At 37.0% G+C, this 17,345-nt stretch overlaps 1 protein-coding gene across 1 annotated transcript in view; it reads right to left on the reverse strand.

Annotated features, from left to right (window-relative positions):
* The window catches only part of SCN2A (sodium voltage-gated channel alpha subunit 2), an 89,074-nt gene extending 74,609 nt beyond the window's left edge, over positions 1-14,465 (reverse strand). The window contains exons 1-3 of the mRNA XM_039241998.1: positions 14,388-14,465; positions 12,445-12,762; positions 11,422-11,540 (exon numbers count right to left, since the gene is read on the reverse strand). Coding sequence (XP_039097929.1) covers positions 11,422-11,540; positions 12,445-12,711 — 386 coding nt within the window. The 5' untranslated portion in view covers positions 12,712-12,762; positions 14,388-14,465. The remainder of the gene's footprint in view (positions 1-11,421; positions 11,541-12,444; positions 12,763-14,387) is intronic.
* Positions 14,466-17,345: the final 2,880 nt, after the last annotated feature.

Below are 17,345 nucleotides of genomic sequence, written 5' to 3' on the forward strand. Positions count from 1 at the left end.
TTTACACCATGAAGTTTAGACCTTTTATGCCCTTATTATTTTATTATTCAGTTCATCTTTTCCATTTCTGTAATTCAACAACCACATATTAGGCCATGTCAGGCCAAGCCATTAACTATTTTGAGGCCATTTAGGTGTTTTTTTTAAATAATTAAGTATAAAGAAATGGGTTCACTGGTAAATAATTTATCAATTTAAGTTTTTTTTAATGACAGACTCAACAACTGAACTGCAAGTTCAGCATGTCTGTAAATCCTGACAAAAATTCAACAAAAGAATTTAAGTGATTAAATAAATGCATTATAATTTCATTCTAAGGATTATTTTGGCAGAATGCCTTTAATAAGATTCTTTCTGAGTAGAGTGTAAAATACACGGTAATTGCTCACAAAATTCTGAATAGTAAGAAAAGGTGGCTGGTATTAGTGATGGCATTTCTTGGGTTTGTAACTGTGGCTGAATTACTTATTGAACCAAAGACTTGGTTCAATTCTCTATAAAAGTGAGAAAAAAATAACCATTTCACAGGATTGCTGTGAAGACCAAATTAGTTAAAATACTGAAAAGCTCCTACACTTAAATGTGCCTGGTAAAGAACAGGTGCTCAATAAATTACTTTCCTAACTTTCTGAGTCATAGAGAACACTACTTATTTTTTCAAAAAATTTTAAACAATTTTTGAGAGACAGAGTGAAACAGAGGGTGAGCGGGGGAGAAGCAGAGAGAGAAGGTGACACAGAATCAGAAGCAGGCTCCAGGCTCTGAGCAAGTGTTCAGCACAGAACCCGACGGGGGCTCAAACCCACAAACCATGACATCAGACCTGAACTGAAGCCAGACACCTAACTGACTGAGTCACCCACGTACCCCAAGAGCACTACTTATAACAAACATCTGGTTTGGGTCACTATGCCCACTTGGCCTTTGTAGACATAGCCAATGCCTTTTACTTTACATTGAAAAATGACAACAAAAACTCAGAAAATATTCAGTAATCAGACAATTAAGATGACTTTCATATATAATAAAAAGCACAAGAAAGATTCAGTTGCAATTATGCAAAATAACAGCCTTTATCAACATCAACTTAAACACAATGATAAAAATCACAGAGATTGAATAATTGCTATTCATAACTCTTATTACTCTATTAATGTTTATTATTTATTTTTGAGAGAGAGAGAGACAGAACACAAGCAGGGAGGGGGCATAGAGAGAGGAGACACAGAATCCAAAGTAGGCTCCAGCCTCTGAGCTGTCAGTACAGTACCTGAAGCAGGGCTTGAACTCATGAACCGTGAGATCATGCCCTGAGCCAAAGTTGGACACTTAACTGCTGAGTCACCCAGGTGTCCCATAACCCTTATTACTCTTAATTGTTATTATAAATTTTCACAGTATTGGCATATAACAAAACAGTAATATGATTTTTAAGTGCAGTAAAATGGGCCATTGAGTAGCCAATATTGCATTAATCTATCATGGAAGTTTCTTTGCACCTACAACTGCCTTTAGTCAAAGCAAGAATTCATTTTTCACTTTTACTAACAGTGATGTAAGACACATGCTTAATTCGCAGCTTGTTCAAATGCATCCACATGCAAACAGTCCTAAGTGAATGATGTGGATCAGCCACGTGAGGGCACAACAGCCCAGAGAACACACACACACACACACACACACACACACACACCATTTCAAAGAAGAAATCTATTTTTCCTTAATTGCTAAAAATAAACACAAATTAAGATAAAATTTAAGATGATTTGATTAGCATATAAAGCCAGAAGACCTTCTGTGTCTGACAGCCTCCTAGGTCCTGCTAGAGAAAATAATTCCTTTTGGCAGATCTGCACCATTCTAAATGCATGGTTCTGAACCTCGATGGTCTTCTACACCGTCCTGCGTTTCTTCACTTAGCTCTGTCTCCTACCCCCTGCAAAGACAATTTCAAACATTCTCCAGTCTCCTCTGACCTCCAGTCCAACCCTCTTCCTCCTTCCCTCCCCACCTGAAGCTGAGGTCCTTATCTCCGACTTCACTGAGAGAAAAGACAGCATCACACTACCATATCTCTACTTCCCATCCCCAGATTGATAAACTTCTCTGGAGGTTTTGGGGCTTATCCTTTCTTCCTGTTTCAACAGGGAAAGCTTTCAATTCCTACCGCTCATACTCTGGATATCTTCTTCCTTACCAGAATACATCAGAAATCTGTCATCTCTTATCTTTATTATCTCCCACATTACTGGGTGCTTCCTATCAACATAAACTTGCTTGAGCCTCTCTTATCTTTCAGTCTTTGTAACCCCAAATCTTTTTTAATTACTTCCAGCCTTAACTTTTCTGTATTTCACAGCCAAACTTCTTGAAAAAGCTCTTTATCTTTTTTTCCCCTCATGCATCCATCATGTCCTTAGCTAACTAGCTTTTTTTCTAAAGATGTCAGACTCTAAGTTTGGTCACTAAAAACAAAAGGGCAAATTTGAATTATTTGATTTGTTCTGTCAGCAGTATTGGGCAAGGAAGATTCTTCTCTTTCCTGTTTTTACTTCCTTTTCTTTCATGGGGTCCTAATCCTCTGGTTTCCTTGTGCCTCCAGGGCAACAACTTCTTTGTATCCTTTGAAATATTGCAGGTTCCTTTCGAAAAGGAGGTAGGATATCTGAGCCATTTTTCTCCTCTCCTATATTCATCCTAGTAGAGTTCATCAACCCACACAGCTTTAAGGGCCAGTTATGTACGCACCATCTCAACTGTTTCTCTCGAGTTTAGACCTTTCTTCTGAATTCTACACAACCAAGTGTTCAAATGACTTCTGCACTATGTATCTCATTAATATTTCAACATCATTTAAAAGATTTTGAATTTTAAGACTGGACTAAAAATAACTTTTCATGCTGCCCTTCCCTCCTACACTCCTCTCCCTCTTTGACTGCTCCTTTGATATCCCTGCATCTTATAAAATGTCCCATAATCTAGCCAGAACCTAGAAGCAGTCTTGGATTTTTCTTTCTCCTGAAACCTCTACATCCAATTTAGCACGAAATACTGCCAACTCTATCTGATATCACTGAAGTCAGTGCACTTTTGCATTCCCATATCACTACATGGTCCAGTGCCCACCAAGTGTGACGTAGATTATTGCAGTTTCCTCCAAACTAGTCTCTCTGAATCCATGTTTAGTTCCTTTCAATCCATTCTGCATACTGTGTCAAAATGACCCGTGTCAATGCAATTCAAATAATTTCAATAGCTTTTCACTCTTCTTAGGAAGATGATCAAATGTTTTAACACAGTCTAGATTCTAGAAGGTCCAATCCTTGTCGATTCGTCTAATTTTGTATTCTTTACTCTTTTTAAAGATGTTTATTTTGAGAAAGAGAGAAAGCCCGTACATGTGCATTGGTCAGGGTCAGAGAAAGAGGGAAATAGAGAGGATCCCAAGCAGGCCCTGCCCTGTAAGGAAAGAGCCGGACACGAGCCTTGATCCCACAGACAGTGAGATCATGATAAGAGCCAAAATCAGGAGCTGAACGCTTAACTGACGGAGCCACCCAGGCGCCCCTGTATTGGTTACTCTTGATTACATTCTGCCCATATTACCGTAATTGTTTTAGAGCATCTAATGAAATATCCTCTTTCTCAAATAAGAGTCTTTGCAAATGCCACGTCTCCTCCTGGGAAATGCTTACTGCACTATAGCCAAATCATACTTGTTCTTCAGTACTCATTTTAAAAATGATTTCTTGTAGAAAGTTATTCACCATAGTTCTTCACCTGTTTAGGTCTACCAGTTATATATCCCTGTAACATCTTTTACTATTCTTTCAATGACTAATTTTAATGCTGATCTTTTCTTCTACTACATTGTCAGTTTCATGAGGGCAGATACCACGTCTGTACTGTTCACCACTATATGCTTGCCGTTTTGCACAGTTGACCATTGAATGAAATAAATTTTGCAAATCATTTATTACTAAGCAGAATAATATTTTTTCTTTTTAATGATTTTTGATTATATACTGATTGATATGGGATAAAAATACAGCAAGAATTCTGTCTTCAAATATATTGAGTACACAAGTTTCTACACTTTGTTTTTTAAAAGAGAGGACAGAAGGCAAACATAAGGTGGAAATTAATAGCCTCATGGGGTTTATGTCACATAATAACCTGAGCCATGGTTTTCTGACCCTTAAAAAATAGGTACTCTTGTTTGTTTTTGTTAAGCAAGATTCACTATTTTTTAAGTGTATTTATTCATTTATTGAGAAAGAGAGTGTGCACAAGTGAGGGAGGGGCAGAGAGGGAAAGAGAGAATCCCGAGCAGGCTCTGCACTGCCAGCATAGAGCCCAATGTGGGCCTCAAACCCATGAACCATATTATGACCTGAGCCAAAATCAAGAGTGGGATGCTTAACAGGCTGAGCCACCCAGGCACCCCTATTTACTCTTTATAATGGTAGAATTTAGTTATATAATGAAGTAAAATATATATTTCAACATTAACAAATAATAGAAATGATTACTGTCCCATAAGTCACAATTAATAAAGCATTTATGCTCAAATAGGAATTTTCAACATTGCATGACTATCCTTATATTAAAAAAAAATACACTTCAGTTAAGTATCCTGACAGACACTTAGGAAAGGAAAGCAAATAAAGCCATTTTGCTTTTAAAACAAAATAAAAGATAACTAGATTAGGTTTTCTGCTTTTGATTTAATAGTTATCTCTAAATAAGGTGGTTCATAATTCATCAATTTTTAAAAATCATTGTGGATTAATTTTATCAATCACAAACTTTTAAAATTTCTGGAATTTGGTGAATGACTTTTTGTAGGGTTTCAGATAATCATAATAAATACACAGGTATGAAAAAATGTAGGTATGGATTTTGTATTGGTGATACCACACATTGAAAAGTATAGAAACTCCAGATCAAGGGGGATTTCAAGGGGGCAAGAACTAGTAATAAAATGTGTAAATCCAGTATTATTTTTTAAATATATAGGTCAAGACATCAGTTAAATTATATTCTTCAAAAGAACAATATTTCCTTAAAAGCTTTGGCATACAAAATCAAATGGGAGCAGACTAACCTTATATAATTTCAGGAAAAAGGATCTTTTGAATCTATTAATTTATTTATAACAGGTATTGATATAATGTGTTAACCTTTGATTTGATTGATATTAACCTGTCAGTTGGCAAATCTAAAATACTTTCTGTGTGTATATGATGAAATTAAACTTCAAGTCTATACTGAAGATGGTTTAGGTAGCCTTTGACACGGAACCTGAATATTTAAAAAAATGACATTCTCACCCCAAGATCTGTGTAGATAGGATAGAGCAACATGAGTTTTAAGGTAATGAAAGATGGACCAGATGCATCCTTTACCAACCACATGTGTTCCAGCAAGTTGCTTAATTCTCTGATGCTCAGTTTACTTACATAAATATAGTTCTAGTATTTCCCTTAGAGGACACAGTTATTTTTATTACTAGTAATCATTTTTTATTAAACATAAAATGTAGGGTATTTTTTTGTTATTCTTTTTTAAAAGAATTTTTTAAAATATATATTTGCAAAAGAGAAAGTGAGAGAGACAGAGCTTGAGTGAGTAGGGGCAGAGTCAGAGACAGAATCTGAAGCAGGCTCCATGCTCCAAGCAGCCAGCACAGAGTCTGTGCTCAATGTGGGGTTCAGTGTGGGGCTTGAACCCATGAGCAGTGGGATCATGACCTGAGTTGAAGTCGGATGCTTAACTGACTAAGCCACCCAAGTGCCCCATATTTTTTGGTTATTCGTAAGGAAGGGAAAGACATTGTGAGTCTGTTCAGGGACTTTGCAATGTTATATTATATCCAGAGAAATTGCAGAGGAATGTTTACATCTAAACTAGAGGGAGAAAACAATTTGATGTTAGAGTTTTGTTTTGTTTTCCTCTTTTTTAACATAAAAATGGAAAATTCAAAGCAGAGTAGGATAGACCTCTTTCTACATATCAGTGCATATTTCCAACCCAGCAGAAATACTGACTAAATGTCACATATATACTTTTAACTCTTCAGTTGTTTCATTCTACAATTAACCATCTCCCTAACTATCCTAACTATGAGATAATGAGTGATAACTTTTGAGCATCAAAAGCAGGGGAAATGGAAATTATAAGTTTCCTCCCCTCCTCTCATACAGACCTACCTAGTTCTTTGCATGGAAAACCATAACAATTTTATTTCCACATAAATACCATATAATTTTTGAATGAGCTGAAAAGTCTACTCCTTATTTAATGAATTAGCCACTGAAAATAACCTTTGAAATGCATACAGAGAACAATATTGGCAATGAACCTAGTATGTTATACTTGAGAGTCTTCTTCTGTTAGGGAAAATGCAAAGAGCACCCGGCTGAGAATCAGAAGATCTGGTCTGAAGTTTTAGCTCTGCCACTGATATAAAATATAGCTTTAGAAAGGGAGTAAACATGCCTAGGACTTAATTAAATTGTCTGCAAAATGAGAAGGGTGAAACCAATCAGATTGTGTTTTAGTCACTTGCAGCTCTAAACTCTGGTACTACATAAACATTTTGTTTGCAAAGCGAAGCTGGGAGAAAGTAGTGATTTATACAGTATTCTTTGTGGAATTCCTTAAGCAGTAGGAGAGTTTTCCTTTACTAATCTTGCAGCAGTTGTTGCTATGATGGTAGCTACTACATCCAAAATATCTATCATGGCAACCATTTATCAAGTACCTATTATGTGCTAGTCATGATGCCAGGTACTTATCATGTATTTTATTAGTATTAATGTATAAATTTTGATTACAATTTTATAAATGGAGGAACTGAGATTCAAAACATTTGTAATAACTTGGCCCAAGGTCATAAAGCAATAGGTAAATCTCAGAGGTGGAGTACGAATCTAGGTTTTCTGATACCAACAGCTGTTTTTCATTTTCTTACTCTCTGTGAATGACCAGCAGTCTACACTAGCTGTGTGATTTGGAGTGTCACAGGTCTTTGTCATGAATTTAAATATCATCCAAGTACTGATGTCTCCCAAAGTTTTATCTCCAGCCCAACCGTCTCCTGAACTCCAGACTTAAATTTCTAAGTACTCAGATCCTCCACTGAATGTCTAATGGCCACCTCAGAAACATGTTCAAATCTAATCCAACTGCTCAGAAAATCCTATTAGCTCTTCTGAAAAACACATCCAAGTTTGATGCCATTTTGTCACCCTCATTGTTTCTACCATAGACTAAGCCACCGGCATCCCGCCTTCATCATGACAGGAGACCCCCAACCTATCTTCTTTCCCTCCACGCAGTCTGTTCTCCATGCAGCAGCCAGAGTGGTATTTATAAAATGTGAGCCAGGTCATGATATTCTTCTGCCGGAAATCCTTCAGCCATCACCCTGCATCTCATTCAGAGTGAAACTGGTGTTCTCATCATGTTTGTTCTACAACTGCAGCTCCTACCCTCCATTCTCATTGACCACATCTCCTACTACACCCTGCCTTTCCCACTCTGCCCCAATGACTCTGGACTCCTTGATGATTCCTGAACATACCAGGTGTATTCCTACCTTCATACTTTGCCTTCATATTTGCTATTCTCCTTACATTTACCTTTCCCCTACATTTCCATGTCACACTGTCTCCCTTCTTTCGAATCTCTACTCAGATGGTATATTTTTAGAGAGGACTTCCCTGATCATGTGCTCTAAAACACTACCTTGCCATTCTTCTTTTTTTATACAGCTTTATTTTTCTTATCACTAGCTGACATATCAAACACACATATACACAAACCTATAACTACACTAAAGCAGAAACTTTCTGTTCAGTATTGCATCCCAGTGCCTAGAAGAATCTCTGCCATAAAGTAGGTACTTAAAAAATATTTTCAAATGAATAACAAATAAAAGATAAAGAGGAATAAGCATATGTAGCTAAAATACTAAAACCTGACATGAAACACATTTCTGACAAGAATTTTAGGAATATTGATTTTTTAAAACTTGTTTGTGATCTAGAAAATATAACCATATTTTATTTAACTATCAAAACAAGATATTAGGCGCACCAAAAGCACTTTAGGTTTTCAAAATACACCCTGGCACAAATATAGTAAGCATAAGTATAACTCCTCATTCTGTCAAAGTCGAGAAACAAAGCTAATTTGATATGCAACAACTTCTAATGAAGATAACAGCCTTTAAGAAACAAGACAGGATTTTCTTTGGAAATAGAGATATTAGCCTAGTCTTAAATTATAATTTTTTTTGTGAATGGACACTTTCTTGTTTAGAAATTATTGGTAATAAATACACAAATGACCTCTTCATTGTGCCCAAACCCACCGTCACCATCTCCAAACATCTTTACCTTATAGCAAAAGGCATGTGCTTGAAGTCAGAAAACCAGGATTTGAGAATAGGACTTATGTTGTGAAGAATAAAAGAAAAAATTTACTGGCCGAATCACTTGCAAACTCGACAGTACTATATACATCAGTTTACTAAGCTCTCCTATCAAGCATGTCACTGTCATCAAAAGACTGAAGAATTTATCTTAGACTGTTAGTCCACTTGCCCTTTCTTTTCTTATATCTCTACTCCAAGATGAGACTGTGAAATATAATATTTTTATTCAGGTAATTAGGGCTTTTAAAAAAGTCTACTTTTTCTACATTGGAAGAAATTTGTGGCTTATCAGCCATTTATGAGCTTCTTAGCAAATCTTAATCAATTTATCTGGCTACCTTCGGAGTGCAATTCACATCACTGTAGTCCTCTGGGGGCAGAGAGAGAGGGTGACAGAGAATCTGAAGCCCCTTAAAGGTTTTGTTTCTTCAAGAAAGCCAGTGTAAACCCTCAAATTCAAGTTGTGTCTCGATTCCCAGAGAGCAGCCCCCGCCCCATAAACTATGTCTTCAGTACTCAGGTTCTCTGTTTGAAATTTCTTTTTTCTTTTCTTTCTTTCTCTTTCTCTCTTTCCTTTTTTTGGTTTTCCTCTGATTGAAACTTCTATAATTGCCCTTGTCCTCTACCAGTCGGAGTCTCTTTTCTCAAAGAGAAAAAGAGTCCTAATTGACTCAGGAGTTCCCTAACTTTGTAGGAGTTTTTGGAGTGAGATGATGGCTCTCATGACATTTTCAAAAAAAAAATACATGATCTCCACACAAAAGATTTAAATAAAAACTGATTTTTTCTTTAATATTGGGCTTTCTTAATTCTATCTTATCATTCAGATTCAGGACAAAATAGATTTTTTCTGACCTATTCAAGCCCTCCATTTTGTTACTTGTTTTGCATATAATTTTTCAACCTCTGTTTCATCAGTCATTTATTTATTCAATACTTACTCTCCGGTATCTAGTTTTAACATAGCATCAGATGTAAGTTTGAGTTTTCACATAATTTCATATAAAAATGTTTACATAAGGGGCATATAGTTATTTAAAAATATAATAAATAATTTATGGAAAGATTTATCTAGTACAAAGTTTACAAATACCCAAAGCATAATAATAAACCATAATTTATAATTCAGGAGACCCAAATCTAATGTTAACTTTATTATTCATTTCTTTTTTTTTAATGTTTTTTTTTTTTTTGAGACAGAGAATGCATGAGTGGGGGAAGGTCAGAGAGAGAGGGTGACAGAGAATCTGAGCAGGATCTGTACTGTCAGTGTAGAGCACAACATGGGGCTCGAACTCACGAACCATGAAATCATGACCTGAGCTGAAGTTGGACGCTGAAATGACTAAGCTACCCAGGCACCTCTTATTATTCATTTCTAATGCTAACTCAAAGACTTTTATCCCCCATACCTATTGGGTTCTCTTTCTTGAATAACAGAAGTAAGGAAATACTACTTTAGATAATTCACAAAAAATGTATTAAATCTGAAAGCTTTTCAAATTAAAACACATTGAGTTTATGCAAAGGACATAGGGGAAGAAGTGGAATGAACTAGATGTTAAAAGGAGACTAAATTCTAAAATGCTGTGCTTCTGAAAACATCATTTACCACATTGCCAGTCAAGTCTCGGGACATGATTTACACCCCTTTCACCCAGAACTGAAACGAGTTTCCTGTACCAAGTTTATCCCATCTCCTGGATTCCTCATCTTATCTATTTCAAACATTTTCTCAGCCTACTGGGGGAAGTGGGCTTTTACATGGAAAGACTTACCACGTCATGGAATCCCACACAATGACTCTTTCTAAAGAAGAAACAGCATTAAAAGTTGCTCTGAGACTCTGCTTAGATTTGTTTCCCTTTCAGGAACCTTACCTCTGGTTCCTGATGCATATCAATCCTCATCCCAAGGTTTAAGTGTTCTTCCTGTAAATGCCTCTGCCTGGCATAGCCCCAGTCCTCCAAATCTTTGCTTCCTTGGTTTTCTCAGGGCTGGCTATCAGTCAGACCACTATCCCTCACTTAAAATAAAACCTCTCATTCACAACTATTCTATTTAACTTCAAATTACCATCTGCCACCAAGGTATAATCAATCTCATTTCTAGGAAGTAGCTACTTCAATAAGGAGAATGAAGAATAAAATGAGAATATATATAGGTTGACAGGCAATAAGCCTTTGGAGAAACAAAACTGTAGCAGGACCTGTGACTTGAATAAAACACAAGTCAGTGAGACTTGTTAAAACACAAGTGAGAAAGAAAGAAAGAGAGAGAGAGAGAGGGAGGGAGGGAGAGAGAGAGAAAGAAAAGAAAGGGAAGGAAAGGAAAAGGAAGGGAAAGGAAGGGAAGGGAAGGAAAAGAAAGGAAAGGAAAGAAGAAAGGAAAGAAAAGAGAAAGGAAAGAAAGAAAAAAGAAAATCATTGGGATGCTGTTGGGGAAAATTTTTGGAGATATATTTGAAAGGCCAGTGTATATACAGTTACAATTGTAAACATTTACTAACTCAAAGCTTTCAAATGCTGAAATAAAAAGCAGAAAGTAGTACAACTGAGACCAAAAAGATATAAAATTGTGCCATTCAGATTATGTATATAGTTTCCAAATGTGGAAGCAGTAAGGAAAATTAGCTCAGGTAGTTCACCCATTGTTTAACATTGTAAAGTATGAAGACTTATAAAATGAGAGCTGGTAACATGGTCCACATTAATGAAGAAGTCTTGGATGTAGCAAGCAATTTAGAAGGGCACAGAGGAGTACAGAAGAAAGATGTAGTAAGTTGGGGAGAGGGGAATATCTAGAAGATGAGGAGAATGTGTTCACTTACCTATGATCCCATTTGCAATATGCTAACTGTTGAGTAAGAGGAAAGAAAAAAGAGCACATCATGTTGCCAACCAGACATATTAAAAAAAATTCCAGCTCAATAATTCAAAGAACAAAATCATATTAAGTGACTATTTGAAAAAGGATATGAATGTACCAAAATCTTAATAGCTAATTTTCTAATAGGGTTGAAGGGAGTTAAAATGTACAGGGCAGGAGTGGCACTGAATCGAGAGATGGCTTTCCCTTTATTCAATACTATAAATGTCTGAAAAAGAAAACACAACACATAAGATAGAATTTAGGATACTAAAATTAAAATTAAGAACATTTAAAGATATAGCTGAGACTATTATTTAAAAGTTTTCATTATAAAATACTATAGTAATACATGAATTACCAACATGCGACATAATGATAGGTGCTTTTTCTGAGCACTATATAAACTTTCCTAAATTTAATAAGTGACATGAGGATTTAAAAGAGGAATAAAAAAAGTGTAGTCATTGCCACAGGAATTCTTAGCATCTTTATCAATTTTTGATATCAGTATTTTAAAACCTATTTTATAATTCACAAAAAGCATAAAATGGGGCTTTGGTAACTTCTTCACTTTGATAAAAATTTTCATAAGAACTTCAAAGTTTTCCAGGTGTGTTTTTGGATGAGAGTCTTTTTGGGGGAGGTACTTCAGTCACCTACTATTATTTCTTCTGCAGAGATCCATGGGAAGGGCAAAGTTCATGGGAGGAAGGCATAATCCTGCTGACGATCATAATAATTTATTCAGAGCTTGAGATTGTAAAAAAGGTGTTTAGACGCTGCTCCTGGAAATATACTGTACTCTACTCTACTATATTATACTATACAATAACCCTTGTTTTCACTTTTTGCTTCATTGTACTGTAAGGGGAATAGACTTTGCCCTTCCTCAGTTACCAACTACATGATGCCCCTTCAGTACTGTTTGTCCTGGGAATGTGGGTTCAGCTGAGTGCCTCCAAAAGACTTGTGGGATAATGGGTTCATTACAGGCTCAAGCCCACTTAGCATCCTAGTGATACTTCAGACAGAGGGGAGGACACACATCATTCTTCAGCAGACATCTGTGTGACTACCCCAGAGCCAGTTAGGAAGTAGGAGAAGTAAAGACAACGTGTCTAAAAACTCACTTTCTTATTGATATAGTATGGGTCCAGGTCCTCCAAAGGCTCTGACACCATCTCTGGAGGGATGTCTCCATAAATAAATGGCAGAGATTTCCCTGCTTCCAAGTCACTGTTTGGCTTTGGGCCATTTTCATCATCCTCATCCTTACGCTCTTGTTTGGGTCTCTTAGCTTTCTCTTCTGCAATGCGTTGTTCAATAGCAGCAAGGGATTCCCTGGTAAAGAAGCGGAAGCTGTCAGGGCCTGGTGGTACCAGCACTGACTGTGCCATCTTTTCATCCTGCTCCTTTAATCACTGTTTAGCTCCTTGCATAAGAAAGTGCTATGGAAACGAGAGAGAGAGAAAGAGAGAGAGAAATAAAGAGAGAGAGAGAGAAGCAACAGTCATTAGGATAAAAGGTAACTATGATAATTACATGATACTGAGATAAAACATATAAACCAAGCTATCTGTCATATTTACTAAGGAAGCTGCATTTGGCATTCAGGGGATTCTCATGCATGCATTCATTTGCTTGCATGGAGATTTGTCTTCCACATCCAGTAGATGTCTATGAGGTAATCTAGTTTCCCATTCCCAAAATGTTTTAAGTGAAAATATCCAATTCCGAGCTCGGAAATGGAGGATACTGGTTTGTGCTTGCTGTTTCACTTCTGTGAATATTTTGGCAGCCATCTTTTTCAGCATCCTTTCTGAAAAAAAATATCAGAGATCCAAAACAACAGATGAATAATCACCCAAATTATAGAACCTAGGCTATGCAAGGATCTTGCATGTATCTCTCCATTTTTTTCCACGTTCCCTTTGGCCTACTTTTCCACCTTTAATAGGCTATTCAAAATAACGCACCTGGTAAAGAGCTCTGGAAATCCTGAAATGCCAGGATAGGGAAACATAGGTAGATACTGCTTGAAAGCAAAGGAACAGGAAGGAGCGGGGGATGCCCGATTGCATTTGGAACTGCTCGGAAGCTGCACAGGAAGGGATCCAGCTCCTGCCAAACCGGGCAGGAAGTCATCCACGTCAGAGGTCTGGATCTTGGACCCCCTTGGCTTAGCAACCTGCTGCTAACTAGTATAATTGCTTCTTAAATTAACAAATTTGTAGCACCTTAGGAAATACGATAGAAATAGTTCATTTTCTCAATAGTGCCCATTTCATAAAAATCTAAATAGCAGATTTGGGCTTGAAAAAAATAACAAGTGTAGGATAGTTTACCTTTTAAACAAACTCTCATTTTGTTGGTCTTTGCAATAATATAAACGGAGGTTTACTGTATTCTAATCATATTTTACTAGACTAACATATATAACTTCACAGAGCACACCAATCATTTCAAATGTTAATCTGAACCAGTGGCCAGAGTTTCTATGATTTTTGAAATCATACAACCAAAATCTTAACTCCTGAATGCCATCTATATGTACTCACTTATCTATTATTCCTTCTTTTTAAAATATCCATCCATTTAAGCCCCATCCTCCAGGAATGAGAATTCCCTTTTAATTATATGAAGTGTATTTTCTACGAGTAAATGCATTAATATCCAGAGCATTTCTGTAGCATATGCCAGATCAAACAGGGAAATTTAAAATAACATAAGCTATTGTACCATTTCTACATTTTTTTGAAGTAGACTAGGACCTTTCAGCCACCAGCTAGCACACTGCTCTCTCAGTATCACACTATCTCCAAAACATCCCTCATTTACCTCACCCATCCCCAGAGACCCTCATGCCTCAACAGACCTAGGTATGAAGAAGGTCCATGCATACTCCATAGAGGAAACTGCCATGCCTGTATGCTTTAACAGAAGAGTCATGCTAAAGCATGCAGCCAGCAGCTTCAAAATGAAAGTGGTCCTCTGCAGATTCCCCCAAGGATTGTACTGTAAAGGTAGAGAAGCATCACAGAGAATAAGCATAATAAGAATATTAAAACATTACCCCTGAAGAATCTTTTACACCCAGAGTTTGGGATTGATAAGCTGGCACCAAGAAGACTGCAGCTAAAATTCCATCATTCTTTTTTTCTTTTTTTCATTTTTTTTTTTTTTAATTCTCCTTCAAAGACCACACCTAACTTCCTGTAAAAGGATTCTGGTAACTGAAGTAAGAACAGGCATTTCCTGTTTGGGGACTACAAAATGGCGTTATTATAACTACCACTAGAGGGCGGGGGAACTGTGAAGAGAAACCCCTCTCCGTGTACTCAGTGTTCGTACATAGAGCCCTGTGTTTGAAGCCGCCCAAATTTTTCACTAAAGGAGATTTGATCTTCCACAACCTCTCAGAATGAATCGTTAAGACTTTGCTGATTTCATTCATTAATTTTGCTAACAGATTAAGCTTCTGTTCATGCCTTTTATTTGATATGCCTCCAATCATTCCATCAATACAAATAATTGAAATTAAAAGTAAAAAGAGAAAGTAAACAATATTAAATATAGAAAATCATAAAACTCATAATAAAAGTCTTACATACAGTGGAATTTAACATTAGCTTTAGCCCCAGAGTATCTGATAACCAATATAGTGCTTTGCTAATTCAACAAAGAGATGGCCTTTGTGCTATACAAATAAACTTTCTCTAGAAATAAAATTACCTTAATGGGACATCAATCCTATTTTAGCTCAGATTTTAGTGGCTGAAAAGCAGCCAGAAGAAAACTGAATAGTCAGTGAAATTCCAAATTCCAGTCTTTCAATTAATGACATAGTGATGATTGAGGGCTTGCTATCTGCTAGTCACTGGCTGTGCTAACATGTCTACATACAAGGTATCATTTCATCCTTCCCACATCCTACCAAATAAACACTTTCACTATCCTGATTTGAAAACTGAAGAAAGGAAGTACACCGTGGGTAGAAACAGTCACCTAAGATCATGCGTGCAGGATTCAAACTCAAAGTCTAACACTAAAAACCTGTTAAATTTATTTAGCCATAAAAAGAAATATCTGAAGTAAAGATTTAAATAAAAATTAGGCAGTGGTACCAATTATAACCAGAAAGAGTCCTAATTATTAAATCGAGATATTTTCCAGGTTCATCATTTCCATTAGAAAGTGTGTTTGTTGGAAATGAGCAAGGAGAAGATATAGCCAAAAAGAATTTTTTAAGTCACTCTAGCAAGTCTCTTTTGGTTACAAGAGACAAAACAGTGACTCAAACTGGCTGGTGAAAAGAAAGAGAGAAAGAGAGAAAGAGAGAGAGAGAGAGAGAGAGAGAGAGAGAGAAAGAAAGAAAGAAAGAAAGAAAGAAAGAAAGAAAGAAAGAAAGAAAAAGAAAGAGGAAGGGAGGGAGGAAGAAAGAGAAAGAAGGAGGAAGGAAGAGAAAGAGAGAGATGGATGGAGGGAGGAAGGAAGGAAGAAGAAAGAGAAAGAGAGAGAAAGGAAGGAGGAAGGGAGGAAAGAAATGAGAGAGGGAGGAGGGAAGGAAGGAAGGTGGAGGAGGAAGAAAGGAAGAGAGAAAGAGAAATAAAGGAGAGAGGGAAGGAGGAAGGAAGGAAGGGTGGAAGGAAAAGGAAAAGGGAATCCATTAGTTCAAGATTTATTGTCTAGAGCTAGCTTTAGGCACGGAATGATTTTGGAACACAGGTGACGTTACCAGCACCTAGTTATGCTGCATTCTTTGGCTCTGGCTTCCACGGTGATAGCTTTTCTAGAGATTCATCCCTTATTGGTAGTAAGGTGCTGTAGCAGCTCCAGGCTCCCAACCTCCCAGACTTGATTCCAACAGGCATAACGACCCAGAAAAACTCTCATTGCATGCCACTGTTCTAGCTGGGTCACGTGCCCATCCCTGAAGTACTCACTCTGTTCTACGTAATGCTGTGCTTTGGGCTTTGATTGGCTTCCCCTAAACCAAATGTCTCACCCTTGGAACTGGAGGAAACCTTGCTTGAAACCTATGAACAGTTAAGATTATGGTGGTGGTATGAGGACATTCCTCAGAAGGAGAGATGGGATGCTATCACAGGAGCAAAGGTGGGATGAATGGTTGTCAACAAAAACAAATAAGTGTGTACTCTAGTCACATATTGGTCATATTTGTAGTGCCTTGATACTTGGTAATACTATCAACACCAGAAGATATATATTTCCTAATGAAAATGGTAAAGATATATATATATATATAAAGCTATATATATATATATATAACTTTCTAGCACATATATAGCATATTTTCTAGTTTTATCATTTTCATTAGGGAAGAAACATATCTCCTATGTATATGATCTTAAAGACTTAGAAACCAGGCAAGACAGAAGATTCTTTCCTCAAAATAAGTTGAGGGAAAGAACTTGTTATCTCCCTGATCAGTGGCTGCTCTTGCTGGGCTGTGGGTCCCCACGAGGGCAGAGAGCTTGTCTGGACCTGTTGATCACCTTCCAGTCTCCATTGTTATTTATCGCACCATGTGGTTTCTCCATCCATACATGGTACTGAATTAAAAATGAGACCTAATTTGCATTTGTATCACTAGATCAAAAGAGGGCAAAAAGAAGACCTAGTAAAAAAGGGTCATACAAATAAAATCTGGCTTGTTTTAAAAATACAATTAATTGGAGGGGGCAAGATGGCGGAGAAGTAAGGAGCTCCGTACTTGCACTTGCGCCCATACATCACACAGAAAAGATCTGAAGCCATTGGAAACCTTACAAAACCTGAGAGATTGGGAGAAAAAGGACGAAGAATCCACTGAGAAAGCCTTCTAACGGCTACCTCAAGAAACAAGCTAGAGTACACAAGGTGGAGAGTCCCAAATATCACTACGAATAGGAAAATAAAATAACCAAGGTCCCAACAAGAGAGACCAAGAGATACCATTCAAAAAACACTCTCTGAAAGGATAGGCCCTGGAAAGTCAAAGAGTCTTCTTGGATATAGCAGCACTCATAGA

This window comes from Hyaena hyaena, unplaced genomic scaffold (genome assembly GCF_003009895.1).
Source record: "Hyaena hyaena isolate Hyena2069 unplaced genomic scaffold, ASM300989v1 scaffold_207, whole genome shotgun sequence".
NCBI lineage: Eukaryota > Metazoa > Chordata > Mammalia > Carnivora > Hyaenidae > Hyaena > Hyaena hyaena.